The 12,157-nt window shown below is 41.6% G+C and overlaps 1 protein-coding gene across 6 annotated transcripts in view; it reads left to right on the plus strand.

Annotated features, from left to right (window-relative positions):
- The window catches only part of TUT7 (terminal uridylyl transferase 7), a 76,609-nt gene that overhangs the window by 42,542 nt on the left and 21,910 nt on the right, over positions 1-12,157 (plus strand). For all 6 annotated transcript variants that reach the window (XM_061626570.1, XM_061626562.1, XM_061626555.1 and 3 more), the window contains exons 8-12: positions 2,314-2,383; positions 3,595-3,721; positions 7,284-7,403; positions 9,665-9,799; positions 11,232-11,412. In XM_061626570.1, coding sequence (XP_061482554.1) covers positions 2,314-2,383; positions 3,595-3,721; positions 7,284-7,403; positions 9,665-9,799; positions 11,232-11,412 — 633 coding nt within the window. The remainder of the gene's footprint in view (positions 1-2,313; positions 2,384-3,594; positions 3,722-7,283; positions 7,404-9,664; positions 9,800-11,231; positions 11,413-12,157) is intronic.

Genomic DNA, 12,157 nt, shown 5'->3' on the forward strand with positions numbered 1-12,157 from the left:
TTAAGACTGATGGAGCCTAGGCATTAGAACAGATCAGTTACTAGTGGGAAGGGCTTAACCTCCAGATTAAGCACCTGTTTGGCCGTAGACAACTCCAGCACATCAACAGCTGCTTGTTAAGGCTTCATTCAGGTGGATGTCAGGATATGAGGGCAAGGTTAAAAGAGTTGGGTTAAGGAAAGAGTGAAGAGGAACCAGAGTGATCTGATGTCTTGAGTGGAAAGATCATACCAACATCTTGATAAATGCTGGTGTGTCTGTGGCTAGCTTGGTACGTTGTGACCTTCTGTAACAAGAGTAAGACACAATATAGTGCATGAAAATTCAGACACTTGTACTCTATCTTGATTAATCTGGAATATTGACTATCTGCTGGTTCCATACGTTAAAATAACAAATGCAGATTAAAATTGCCACTTCACCCATAAACATGGATTAAGATGATGGACAAACCCCACTATAACGGTTTTCTTGAGAATCATGAATATGGCCTATTGGCTAAAGAATATAAAGAATTAAAATAAGTTTTGTAATGCAGTCTTGCATGTGTCATTCAGTCCATTGACTTTAGGGCAGGTTGGTGCATAATTTTCTGAAACAATTGTTCCTGTACTTTTATTTACCAACAAGTGTGTGAATTACGCAAACTAATCTCTCTCTCAGCATGTCCAACCTGTGCACTACTAAATCACACATTTTATTGAGTGTAAACAGAAATTACTCCTGAGCCTTTATTTTCAAATCTTGTTTTGCAAACTCAGCCACCTAATCTGCACCATGTGGACCTAACTTCACTTCTGGATTAAGGTTTCAATTCAATACATGTCTACTCAGAAGTAAGCTCCATTGGTTTCAATGGGACTTACTCCCAGGTAAGTCTGTATTGGATTGCAGCCTAAGATAATCATTTGCCTGCTTTCTTCATGCTTATAAAAACAACTGGCTAGCTGTCCTTTTTAAGATTTTGGGAATTAATGGAAGCTATCTGCTGAAAGAAGAACAGTTGTTTGCATAAACAGAAAATTAAGAGGCAGCTCCTTAATCTTTAAACGTATGATGTAATATGGTCCAGATGCTACCAAAAAATCTGTTTACCTGTTTACCCAAACCTTTAAAAAAAGAACTTGGGAATGCAGGCCCTTTCTCATTTCAATCTGGCCATGGTGTCTGATCATTTTAAGAGCCTGAACTACTGGTCGAGCTGTGAAAGATCAGGCATGTGGATTTGTGTGACTTGAGCAGAATGATTTTCTTGTTCGCTATTTTTATTTATTGGTATCACTTGAAAGCTTCTTCTGGTCTTTAATTTTTACAGTCTGAGAATGGATTCAGATAACCATCTGAAGTTTTCATTCATGTGGGCAAATGTTTTGTCTGTTGACAGCTCTACCCTGTATGTAGTGAAAAGGTATTACAGTAGGCCCCCACTCATACTGCAGGTTACATTCCAGGCCCCTGCTGAAAAATGAAAACCGCCGGAAAGTGGGGCCCTACTGTATTCCAGCCACCGCACCAGCTGACAGCGATCAGCTGGAGCGCGGGGAGCTCTAGCCGCCACACTCCAGCTGACAGTGATCAGCTGGCGCACATGAGCTCCCTGCACTCCAACTGATTGTGCACTCCAGCTGATTGCTGTCAGCTGGAACGTGGCGGCTAGAGCTCCCTGTGCTCCAGCCAATTGCGTGTTCCAGCTCACAGCGATCAGCTATAGTGTGCGAGCTCCCCGCGCGGCGGCTAGAGCTCCCCGCGCGGCGGCTAGAGCTCCCCGCGCGGCGGCTAGAGCTCCCCGCGCGGCGGCTAGAGCTCCCCGCGCGGCGGCTAGAGCTCCCCGCGCTTCAGCTGATCCTGCGCTCCAGCTGACAGCGATCAGCTATAGCATGCGAGCTCCCTGCGTGGCGGCTCCAGCTGATCCCATGCTCCAGCTGATCCCATGCTCCAGCTGATCCCATGCTCCAGCTGATCCCATGCTCCAGCTGATCCCATGCTCCAGCTGATCCCATGCTCCAGCTGACAGCTATTAGCTATAGCACACGAGCTCTCTGTGCTCCTGCGCTCCAGCTGATCGCCCCGCTGGTGCTGCCGTATTAGCAGAACGCTGAAAAACGGGGCCCTACTTTATCAGGAGAACCAACACTCAATAGCATTAAATGGTAAACTGCAATCATCACATGAAAATTAAATATATGTGACTTTTCCCTTAAAAGACCAATATGGGAGTACAGGATTTTCCTTTAGTTTTCTGTGTCGGTGAGAGATTTTATGTATTCTTTTTCTTCAGTACCATGATTAACGTGGCTTTCTTTTTCCTCCTAGAATCTTTTGTTGATGTTGATGCAGATTTCCATGCTAGAGTGCCTGTGGTGGTGTGCAAAGAAAAACAAAGGTCTCTGTTAGCAAATCTGTGTATGTTTACAGCAGTTAGCAATGTAAATCACTCTAACCCACATGTGCATAAGCTTTAAATAATTCCAAATATCTTGATTCTCATAGTAATATGAGCAACTAATTTCTAATGTAAAGGTCAAAGACTAGTGATATAAGTATTGAATAAGTATTTAAAATTTGCTTTTATTGTTTGATATATTACAATTATTACATTCACGCATGTTCAATCTTTAACTCTTTTTCTGAACAGTTTTAATCTTGTCAGGGAAAAGTAATATACTTTTAATCTTGTCAGGGGAAAGTATACTTTTCTAACCATTTACTTGGCATTGCTTATTTACAGCTACTACAGTTTATCAATATTTTAATAAGAGGCATGGCATAATTAAGTGGTTTACATTTCATAGGGTTTGTTTGCCAACTGAGGCAAATCATCTGTTGAAAAGCAAGCTAATGTAATTTTTAAGTCATTAAAATGCTATTCCAAAGCATATTTATCTTTTCAAAGTCTAATGCTAGTAATAACTGCAATTAAACATAATGCATATCACATCAAATGAATGGATGCAGTGATAATGTGTATGTACCTCTATAACTTCAATGCTGACATCAACAATTTAAGCAAATTCTAGGTACTTCCTTAATGGGATGACATCTCACTAGCTTGTCTTGTTACAAGCCCTATTAGAGTGGATTAATCATTATATACAAATAAACTTACAGTAATAAAGCAGCTAGAAGTTAGGACCCAACAATTTACAAGTATGGCAACTGTTATTGTCATATATGCAATACTGGGCCCTGTTAATACATGTTAATCCAACTGTCTGATTCAACTCAAAATAGAAAAACCTCACTCATCAAGCAGGGGTCTCGTCTGTGAGTCAACAAAAGTCAGGGTGGCCGTTGCTATTACACAACAGTCAGAACCACCCGTTCAGTGGCTGTCACTGAAAACACCAGCTCCACATCATCTCCTCATCTCCTGGATAACATCTAGTGTAAGAATGTGATGCAACACCATTGCTGTCATAATATCACATCATGCTTGCTGCTACCACACATTCCGGGGGAGGGGACAGGGGAAAACGTGGAACTACTGTTTTCAGCAGCATCCGCTTGTTTTCCATCATGTATAGTTCCCCCCTTAGTTTGCCTTTTCTATGGGGTGAAAAGAAGAGTTTTACATTTCTGTCTTTATCATTTTAGTGGCCTTGTTTGCAGAGTAAGTGCTGGGAATGAAAATGCTTATTTGACAACAAATCACTTGGCTAGACTAGGGAAACTGGAACCTCGTGTTGTGTCCCTGGTTATTGCCTTCAGACACTGGGCCAAGGTAAGTCTGGCTTAGTAGCATACCACAAATGTGCATGTTGTCTGTACATATAACCATAATCATGGCAATGTGCACTCTGTCCTTTTTATTTTTTAAAAAAATATGTAGTCTGTATACATAATGTAAGGAAGCAAATTTGCCTTTAGCTTATACTGTGTTCTGCTCATGATGGAAAGAAGTGAAGGCACTGGGCTGGTTCAGACGTAATATTAAACCATAGTGCTATGTGGAGTAGCCTTGGTGAGCCTGAGCAAAATGTCATATTTGTGTGCTTCCCTCTCCTCCTCCCATGTGGCAGATGGACTTCTGCCAAGATTACTATTCTTTCTCTTAAACCAGGATTCTTGGTTTGCATGTAACATGAAGAGGGATTCTTTGAAAGTGAAAGTAAAGTTGGACAAGCCTGACAGTTGCTGAGGCTTGTCCACATGCTGATGAATCATGGTTGAGTGTTGCATGCAGCCACTATCTAAAAATAATGTGTCTCTTAAACAAGGGAAAAATAATTAGTTTTAGATGATTGCAGCTTGATTTTACAGCACCTGGATTCTGTTTAGTAGTCCTTAAATATTTATTTATTTAAAATATTTCTATCCCGTCCTTCTACCCTATAATAGGGCAATCAGGGCGGTTTACAAAAATAAAATCAAACACATAATAAAATTGTAAACAATAAAATCACAAAACATTAAAATAAATTAAAATACATAAAATACAATATATATATGTATATATACACACATATATACATATATATAGCGAGTGGTACTAAAGAAGACTACAAGGGTAAAATTTAATGTAGAAGGCATAAAACCATAAAATCAGTGTCAGGCTTTACCTTCCGTCCCTCCCAAAGGCTCTCCGGAACAAGATCATTTTCAGAAGTCTCTGGAAAACCATCAGGAAGGGAGCAGAGCGGTCTTCTTGGGGTAGGGTGTTCCAAAGCTTGGGGGCCACAGCTGAAAAAGATCTCTCCCGCGTGCCTGTCAGTCTAACATCTTTCACTCCAGGCACGCAGAGGAGACCAGAGGCAGATGATCTTAAATCCTGGGCAGGTACATATGGGCGTAAGCAGTCCCTCAGGTACATTGGTCCAAGGCCATTTAGGGCTTTTAAGGTCAGTACCAGCACTTTGAATTGGGCCTGGAAGCAAATTGGGAGCTAGTGGAGTCGATAAAGCACAGGGGTGATGTGCTCCAGTTAACATTCTAGCTGCTGCATGTTGAACCAACTGTAATTTCCAAACCGTTTTCAAAGGCAGCCCCACATAGAGTGTGTTACAGTAATAAAGCCTCGATGTCACCAATGGATGTGTCACTGTGGCCAAGTCAACTGCCTCCAGGAACAGATGCAGCTGGTAGACCAGTTTGAGTTGGCCAAAAGCACTCCTGGCTACCACAGCCATCTAATGTTCAAGCAGCAGGGCAGGATCCAGGAGGACTCCCAAACTGCAGACCTGCTCCTTCAAGGGGAGTGCAACCCCATCCAGAGCAGGTTGCAACCCCATCCCTGGTGCAGTTTTTCCTTTGACAAGCAGTACTTCTGTCTTGTCTGGATTAAGTTTCAGTTTGTTAGCCCACATCCAGCCCTTCACAGCCTCCAGGCACCGGTTTAGGATGAGCACTCCCTCCCTGCAATCAGGTGGTAGGGAGAGACAGAGCTGAGTGTCATCAGCATATTGATGACATTGTACTCCAAATCTCCTGATGACCTCTCCCAGCGGTTTCGTATAAATGATAAAGAGCATGGGACACAAAATGGAACCTTGCGGTACCCCACAGGCCAATGGCCAGGGGGTCGAGCGGTAGTCTCCCAGCACCACTTTCTGGGTCCTGTCCGTCAGGTAGGACCGGAGCCACTGTAAAACAGTGCCTCCCAATCCCATCCCAGCTAAACAGCCCAGAAGGATACCATGTCAGTCGTATCGAAGGCTGCCGAGAGGTCCAGCAGCACCAACAGGGATGCACTCCCCCTGTCTGATGCACGGCGTAGGTAAACAAGCAGGGCAACCAAGGCAGTCTCTGTCCCATGACCAGGCCTGAAGTCTGATTGAAAAGGGTCTAGATAATCCAATTCATCCAGGAAAACTTGGAACTGAGCAGCCACTACCCTTTCAATCACCTTGCCCCGAAAGGGGAGATTAGAGACTGGGCAGAAATTCCGCAGGGTCTAATGAAGGCTTTTTTTAACAAAGGTCTTATCACAGTCTCCTTCAACAATGTTGGCATGGAACCTTAAATATGGCAACCAGTCAGTCCCTGTGGATGATTTGATTAACCAGGATGGGCAAGGGTCAAGGGAACAAGTAGTGGTCCTCGATTCTCCCAGAATCCTGTCCACATCCTCAGGCTTTCCAAGCTGAAAAGTATCCATATAAAAATGACCAGAGGAAGCCTCAGGGACATCTGGCCCAGCTGTAGTTAAAGGAGTGCAAGTCAGTCTAAATGCGAACAATTTTATCTGCAAAGTGCCTTGCAAACATGTCACAGCGACTGAGGGCTCAGGGTCTAATGTAGGGCTAGAGCCCAAAAGCATCGCTGGATGACACTGAGCAGACGCAATGGTGGTAGAAAAGTGCATTTTCTTCACTGCCATCACCGCCACATGATGGGCTCGAAAATGAGGTCTAGCCTGTGTTTGATCGGAAGCGGATAGAGTTTTTCTCCATCGTTGTTCTAGCCGTCATCCCTGCTGTTTTATCAGGCCCAAGATTTGAGTAAACCAAAGTGTATTATGGGCCTTCCCTGGTGGGAGAGAGTGCTTTGGAGCAATAGTGTTGGCTGCCCGGGTCATCTCCGTATTCCAGAGATTGACCAGGGCTTTGGCAGTATCGCCAGCCATGCTGGGAATATCCCCCAGAGCATTCAGGAAACGATCTGGATCCATGAGTCTCCGGGGGCGGACCATCTTAATCGGCCCTTCACCCCTGCGAAGGTTGCCGGGGGCACAAAGTCTAAACCTTGTCAGGTGGTGATCTGTTCATGACAACGGAGTCACCAAGAACCCCTCCACCCTCAGATCACCTTCCTGTCCCGAACAGAACACAAGATCAAGTGTGTGTCCTGCCACATGCGCTGGTCCAGATGATATTAGAGGCAGCCCCATGGTTGTCATGGCAGTTGTCTTCTCCCTTGTTAGTCCCAACTGTCTTCAGCTGGCACCCAGGCCTTGCAGGGAGTAGCAGCTGACACCCAAAGAAGCCTGCAGATAGAGTTTTGCAGGAAGCCACAACAGCAAGGTGTAGGTTCTGCTGGGTTTCTCTCACCTTTCTCAGCAGGTCTAAATATTAGACTAGGAAACATTTTTTTCCCCTGAAGAATTTGTGAGAGGTCTCAGACTTGCTATGACTCTGAAACAGTATTCATAGCAAGTGATTGAAGAATGGTACAGATCTGAGACAGCACATTCCACATTGGCTATTTTATATGTAATCTGGTGCTTGCTTCACATGAGCCTGTATGATGTTTTTGATCTCCTTACTATAGCAGCATTACATCTGTACCAGGCCACATGTAATATGATTATGAAGCTTGCTAAAACAATGTTTCTCATCTTTTTATAGCTATGTTGTACAGATCGTCCTGAAGAAGGTGGCTTACCACCTTACGTATTTGCTTTAATGGTCATTTTCTTCCTGCAACAGAGGAAAGAACCCTTTCTGCCTGTATATTTAGGATCATGGGTAAGTGTGTATTGCATAAGAGTTTCTTAAATTATAAAATGTTTTGAATTCATTTTTTTTCTTGTGTAAACTCCAGATAATGCACTTTTGTTTCTTTCTTGGTGAAGAGAAAAAAATAATCTGTCTCAAAAGAAGAAGTATTTAGACAGTCCTCCAAACTGTGGCTTACATCAGGAACAAGCCACAGGCTCAAATGTTTCCTCTTCCTCTCCTCACATGCACAGCTTTAATACATTACTTCCTGATCTAATGCAGTCATGGCTTGCCATTAATTCTGAACCAGCCAGTTGTGGTTTTAAGTAAGCTTTGAAAACTAGAATCAAACTATGGTTTGAAATGATGGTTTGAAGGTCTTGCTCAGTGACAAGTTGTAGTTTGATTATACTAAGAAACATATTAAACCATGTGCATGAGAAAAGGAAAGGAAGAAGTGCTTGAGCTTGTTTTCAAGATTCCAAACCATTGTTTGGAGGATCATCTGAATGCAGCCAGTGTGTTATATTTTCCTATGTAAGAGAGAGATCATCAGAGCTGAATACATTCCTTCTGATACTATAAAGAGGAAAGTATCTTTCCCACACTGTAATTCTACAACTCCTTGGGACTCAGTTTGAGTGGAGAATCCAAGTCTGTTTATTGAGAAATGTTAAAGCAGGTCTGTATTGGAAGGGGAAGAACCTCCATAGAAAATGGAAAATATAGTGGCTGGGATAAATCTGACATTCAGCCTAGTTCTAACAACTTATTTATATTGAATGAGTGAATCTGTAAAATATTCAGGAAATTACAAGATTGTCAGCCTAATATCTGTCTCGGATAAATAAAAAAAATTGACTAGCTTTCTTAAATACAGAAGAATAATGATTGCTGAAAAAGAATCAGTGTGCCTTCTGCAATGAGAATGCCAACAAGAGATAATTGTTCTGGTAGATATTGTATAGGCCTTAAAAAGGTTTTCAACAAACTTCCTAATTGAAGATAGCTAGGTGAAGGCCAAGAATAAAATGGACAGGTCTCATAATGAAAGGAAGGTCCCACAGAGCTGCATTGATACTAATGCTACTTGAGTTAATAAATGACCAGTAGAAGTGTGCATGTGTGAAAACTTCAATTTAATGTTTAAATAGTCACTGTAAAAGATAAATTCAATATTAGTCATTAATGTAATAAAATAACAGCAAGTAGCATTGTGCTATTAATTTAGGGTGAGACCATCTCTAAAATATTGTCCATGTTTGCATGTAACACTAAACAATGGTTTAGTGTTCATGTGCATGTGAGGAAATAAGCCCAAGCAAGTCTCACTTTTTGGGGGGGCTTTTGTTTTCTCCTATGGTATGACTGGAGAAGAACTTTGAGTTTCCCTAAATCTTGGCTTGTGGGCTCATCTAAACCAAGGATCTTGGTATGTAGCTAACAAATCAGTTTCAAAAGAAGCCAGCTTTAGAAGCCAGGTTTTATGTTGACTCACTTTGAAACGGACTAAATAAGTAATTGCAAAGTGGGAAGAGCAAGACAATGTCAGTTTCCATCCTCCAGGAGATCCCACTGCTGCTCTTCCTTTCTTGTTTTCTGTAAAAAAAATCTTGTTTCACAAATTTTGTTTTCCACAAATATATTTTATGAATGTGTTGAGGTGTGAGGGATTTTAGGATAGCAATTCTTGCATTTGCTGGCTTTGAATTGCACAACCAAGTAAATAAAAGGAGAGGTCTCCTGCTCTCTGTAATGTGGCAGGTCTTTTTGGAGTATTGTGGGAAGTCTAGACTTGCTTCACCACCTAAGTGATTGGCCTAGTGACATTTAGGGGCTAGCACCTTCTAGGGGAGCTTTCAAATTCTCAAATGGTTAATATATAATATTTAAACATTGTCAGTGGTTGGAGCATGTCATCTATGAGAAAAGGCTAATGAAGTAAGTTTTTACTTGGGTAAACTACAAGGTGTATTTAGATTTGGCCACACCATAGAAAAAGGAGGGATATAATTTTAAAAATTAGGAAAGGTGATGAGAGAGTGGGTAGAGAGATTACTTCTTTACCCATAATACTAGAACTTGCAGGCACTCAGAAAAATTGATTAGCACGCTCTGTTACAACATGATGACTTTGAGCTTCCAGAAACATTAGCTAGACACTGTTGGAATAGATTTCTTTATAAAAACCCTTTAGTAATACTAATGTAAATGCTATCTGACAGTATTTCCTTCCTCAAGTTTCTCCTTGTTGTGATGTATAATCATTTTCTCTCCCTGGTTGCTAGATTGGAGGATTTTCATTGTACAAACTAGTGAACTTTAATCTGAAAGAAGTTGAAAATGACATTGTGGTCTGGGAGCACAACCCTGCTGTTGATGATCCCAGTTCTTCAAAGGAAACTTCTCCTAAGAGAGGCAAGGTATCAATTTTAAAGCCGGAATATAAGTTTTAAACGCTTCAGACATTTTTCTTTACAGCAACAATGATCTAGAATAAACAAGAAGCCATTGTGCTATTTTTTAATATTTCCTTGAGCACTTATATTTTGCACATACATGTCCATTGAGAATAATGTTTGGTGCTTTTAGAAGAAATATCTAAAAGCGTTTGATGTAATCTTCCTAATAACAAGCTTGTGCTCTGATCTTCAGTTTCAAATCAAGTACTTCAACTGTACAAATATGTTTAATAAAAATTCTATTGTCAACCTTTGGATGCTTGAAATAATTAGGTATAATTAGGTATAATCAAATCATATCAAAATTGTGTAGCTCTTGCTGATCTGAGTAGATAGTAGGTCCGCAGCCTTGGGGTTGTTCTTGATTCCAAGCTGTCCATGGAGGCTCAGATTTCGGCAGTGAGCCGGGCAGCTTGGTATCAACTACACCTCATACGGAGGCTGCAACCCTACCTCCCGATTCATCAGCTCCCACTGGTAGTACATGCCCTGGTCACCTCTCGATTAGACTACTGCAATGCACTCTACGTGGGGCTACCCTTGAAGACAGTCCGGAAACTACAACTGGTGCAGAATGCGGCGGCTCGTTTGCTTACAAACAGCCGCCGCCGTGATCATATCATGCCAATGTTATTTCATCTACATTGGCTTCCAGTTGTTTTCCGGGCCCAATTCAAGGTGTTGGTGTTAACCTTTAAATCCCTATACGGTCTCGGCCCAGTTTACCTGAAGGAGCACCTCCAGTACCACCAATTAAGCCGCCCGACTAGATCAGCCACACAGGGCCTTCCCTCAGTCCCACCAACGAAAACAGCTAGGTTGGTGGGGACTAGAGAGAGGGCATTTTCAGTGGCGGCCCCCACTCTCTGGAACTCCCTCCCGTTCGATCTCTGCCATGCCCCTTCCCTAGATACATTTCGCCGAGCCTTAAAAACTTGGCTCTTTGGACAGGCCTTCGGGATCTCCGGGTTGGGCTAATTTTTCTATGATTGTTTTAAATTGTTTATTGATTGCCCTACATTGTTTTATACTGCTGCTATTTAAAATGGTTATGGTTGACTGCATTGTATTTTATTCTGTATTTATATTGTATTTTATTAATTTTAATATGTACGTCGCCTAGAGTGGCTTCTGCCAGATAGGCGACACAAAAATTAAATTTTACTTACTTACTTTTACGTTTAGGTTTGCACTGTACAACTAGAAATTTTTTAGCCCCTTATATATAATAATACATGGCTGAATGGAGTAACATCTTTTTTCCCTATGTCTTTTCTTGTCTTGAACTTGAACCTTTAAAACCTAGGCAAAATTGTGATATTGCCATATTTTTTCAGCTTTGGGTGTGGATTCTCAGCAAATATGGTGATTCATCCTTTGCTTTAATTGGCAGGTTCCTTTAGTGTTTGATTTGGATCATCAGTGTTCAATCTCAGTTGGACAGCTTTGGGTTGAACTGCTTCGTTTCTATGCTCTGGAGTTTAATTTGGCTGACTTGGTCATCAGCATACGCCTCAAAGAAAAAGTGTCTCGTGAATCTAAGGACTGGCCTAAAAAGCGGATTGCTGTGGAAGGTATTTTAAATGAGTTCATTTTCAGGAGGGTTAATTTATGTAGTTAATTTATATTAACTATCGGAGAAGTGTGTATTAATTTGCATTTAGAGATTTAGTTTTGACTACATCTTGAAAGCTAGGGGAAGTGGGCTTCTTCAGGAGGAAGGGTGGGATATAAATTCAGTAAATAATAATAAAAAGTGGAAGCTTCTCTGACTCGTTTTTATCTTTTTATTTTTTATTTGATTTGATTTATTAGTTGCCCATCTGGCTGGAAACCCAGCCACTCTGAGTGACGTACAAAATAAAGGCATATAAACATCAAACATAAAAGTATATAAACATCAAAAAACAAGCAATAAAACTAAACAACAAAGTAGAAGCTATCCCCCAACCCACACAGCCCAACCCAAAGATCAGAAAGTCCTCCTAAAGAAGCTGCGTTTGAAGGCTGGAGGGTGGGGCAAGGCAGGTGGAAGCAGCCTCCCCTGATGGCAACAGAGTCTCTCTCCCCTCCGTATGCACTCTGTATGCCTCCTGTGCAGTATAAGAGACCTTGTGGTCTGTTATCTCCCCCTTTTTCTTCCCCCACCTCAATTTGCTTTGCTTTTCTTAGCTGAAGGCCAGTGACGTGAATGGATATGTTGTTTGTCTTTCTATGTCTTGATATGGGATAAGAAGTATAATTGTGTATGAAAGAATTTATTGTGTTAGAATGAGAAAGTTTATTTTGGCCTATAATTGTGTGTATTGAAGAATTGCT

The sequence above is a fragment of the Rhineura floridana genome, chromosome 1 (assembly GCF_030035675.1).
Source record: "Rhineura floridana isolate rRhiFlo1 chromosome 1, rRhiFlo1.hap2, whole genome shotgun sequence".
NCBI classification, from domain to species: Eukaryota; Metazoa; Chordata; class Lepidosauria; order Squamata; family Rhineuridae; genus Rhineura; species Rhineura floridana.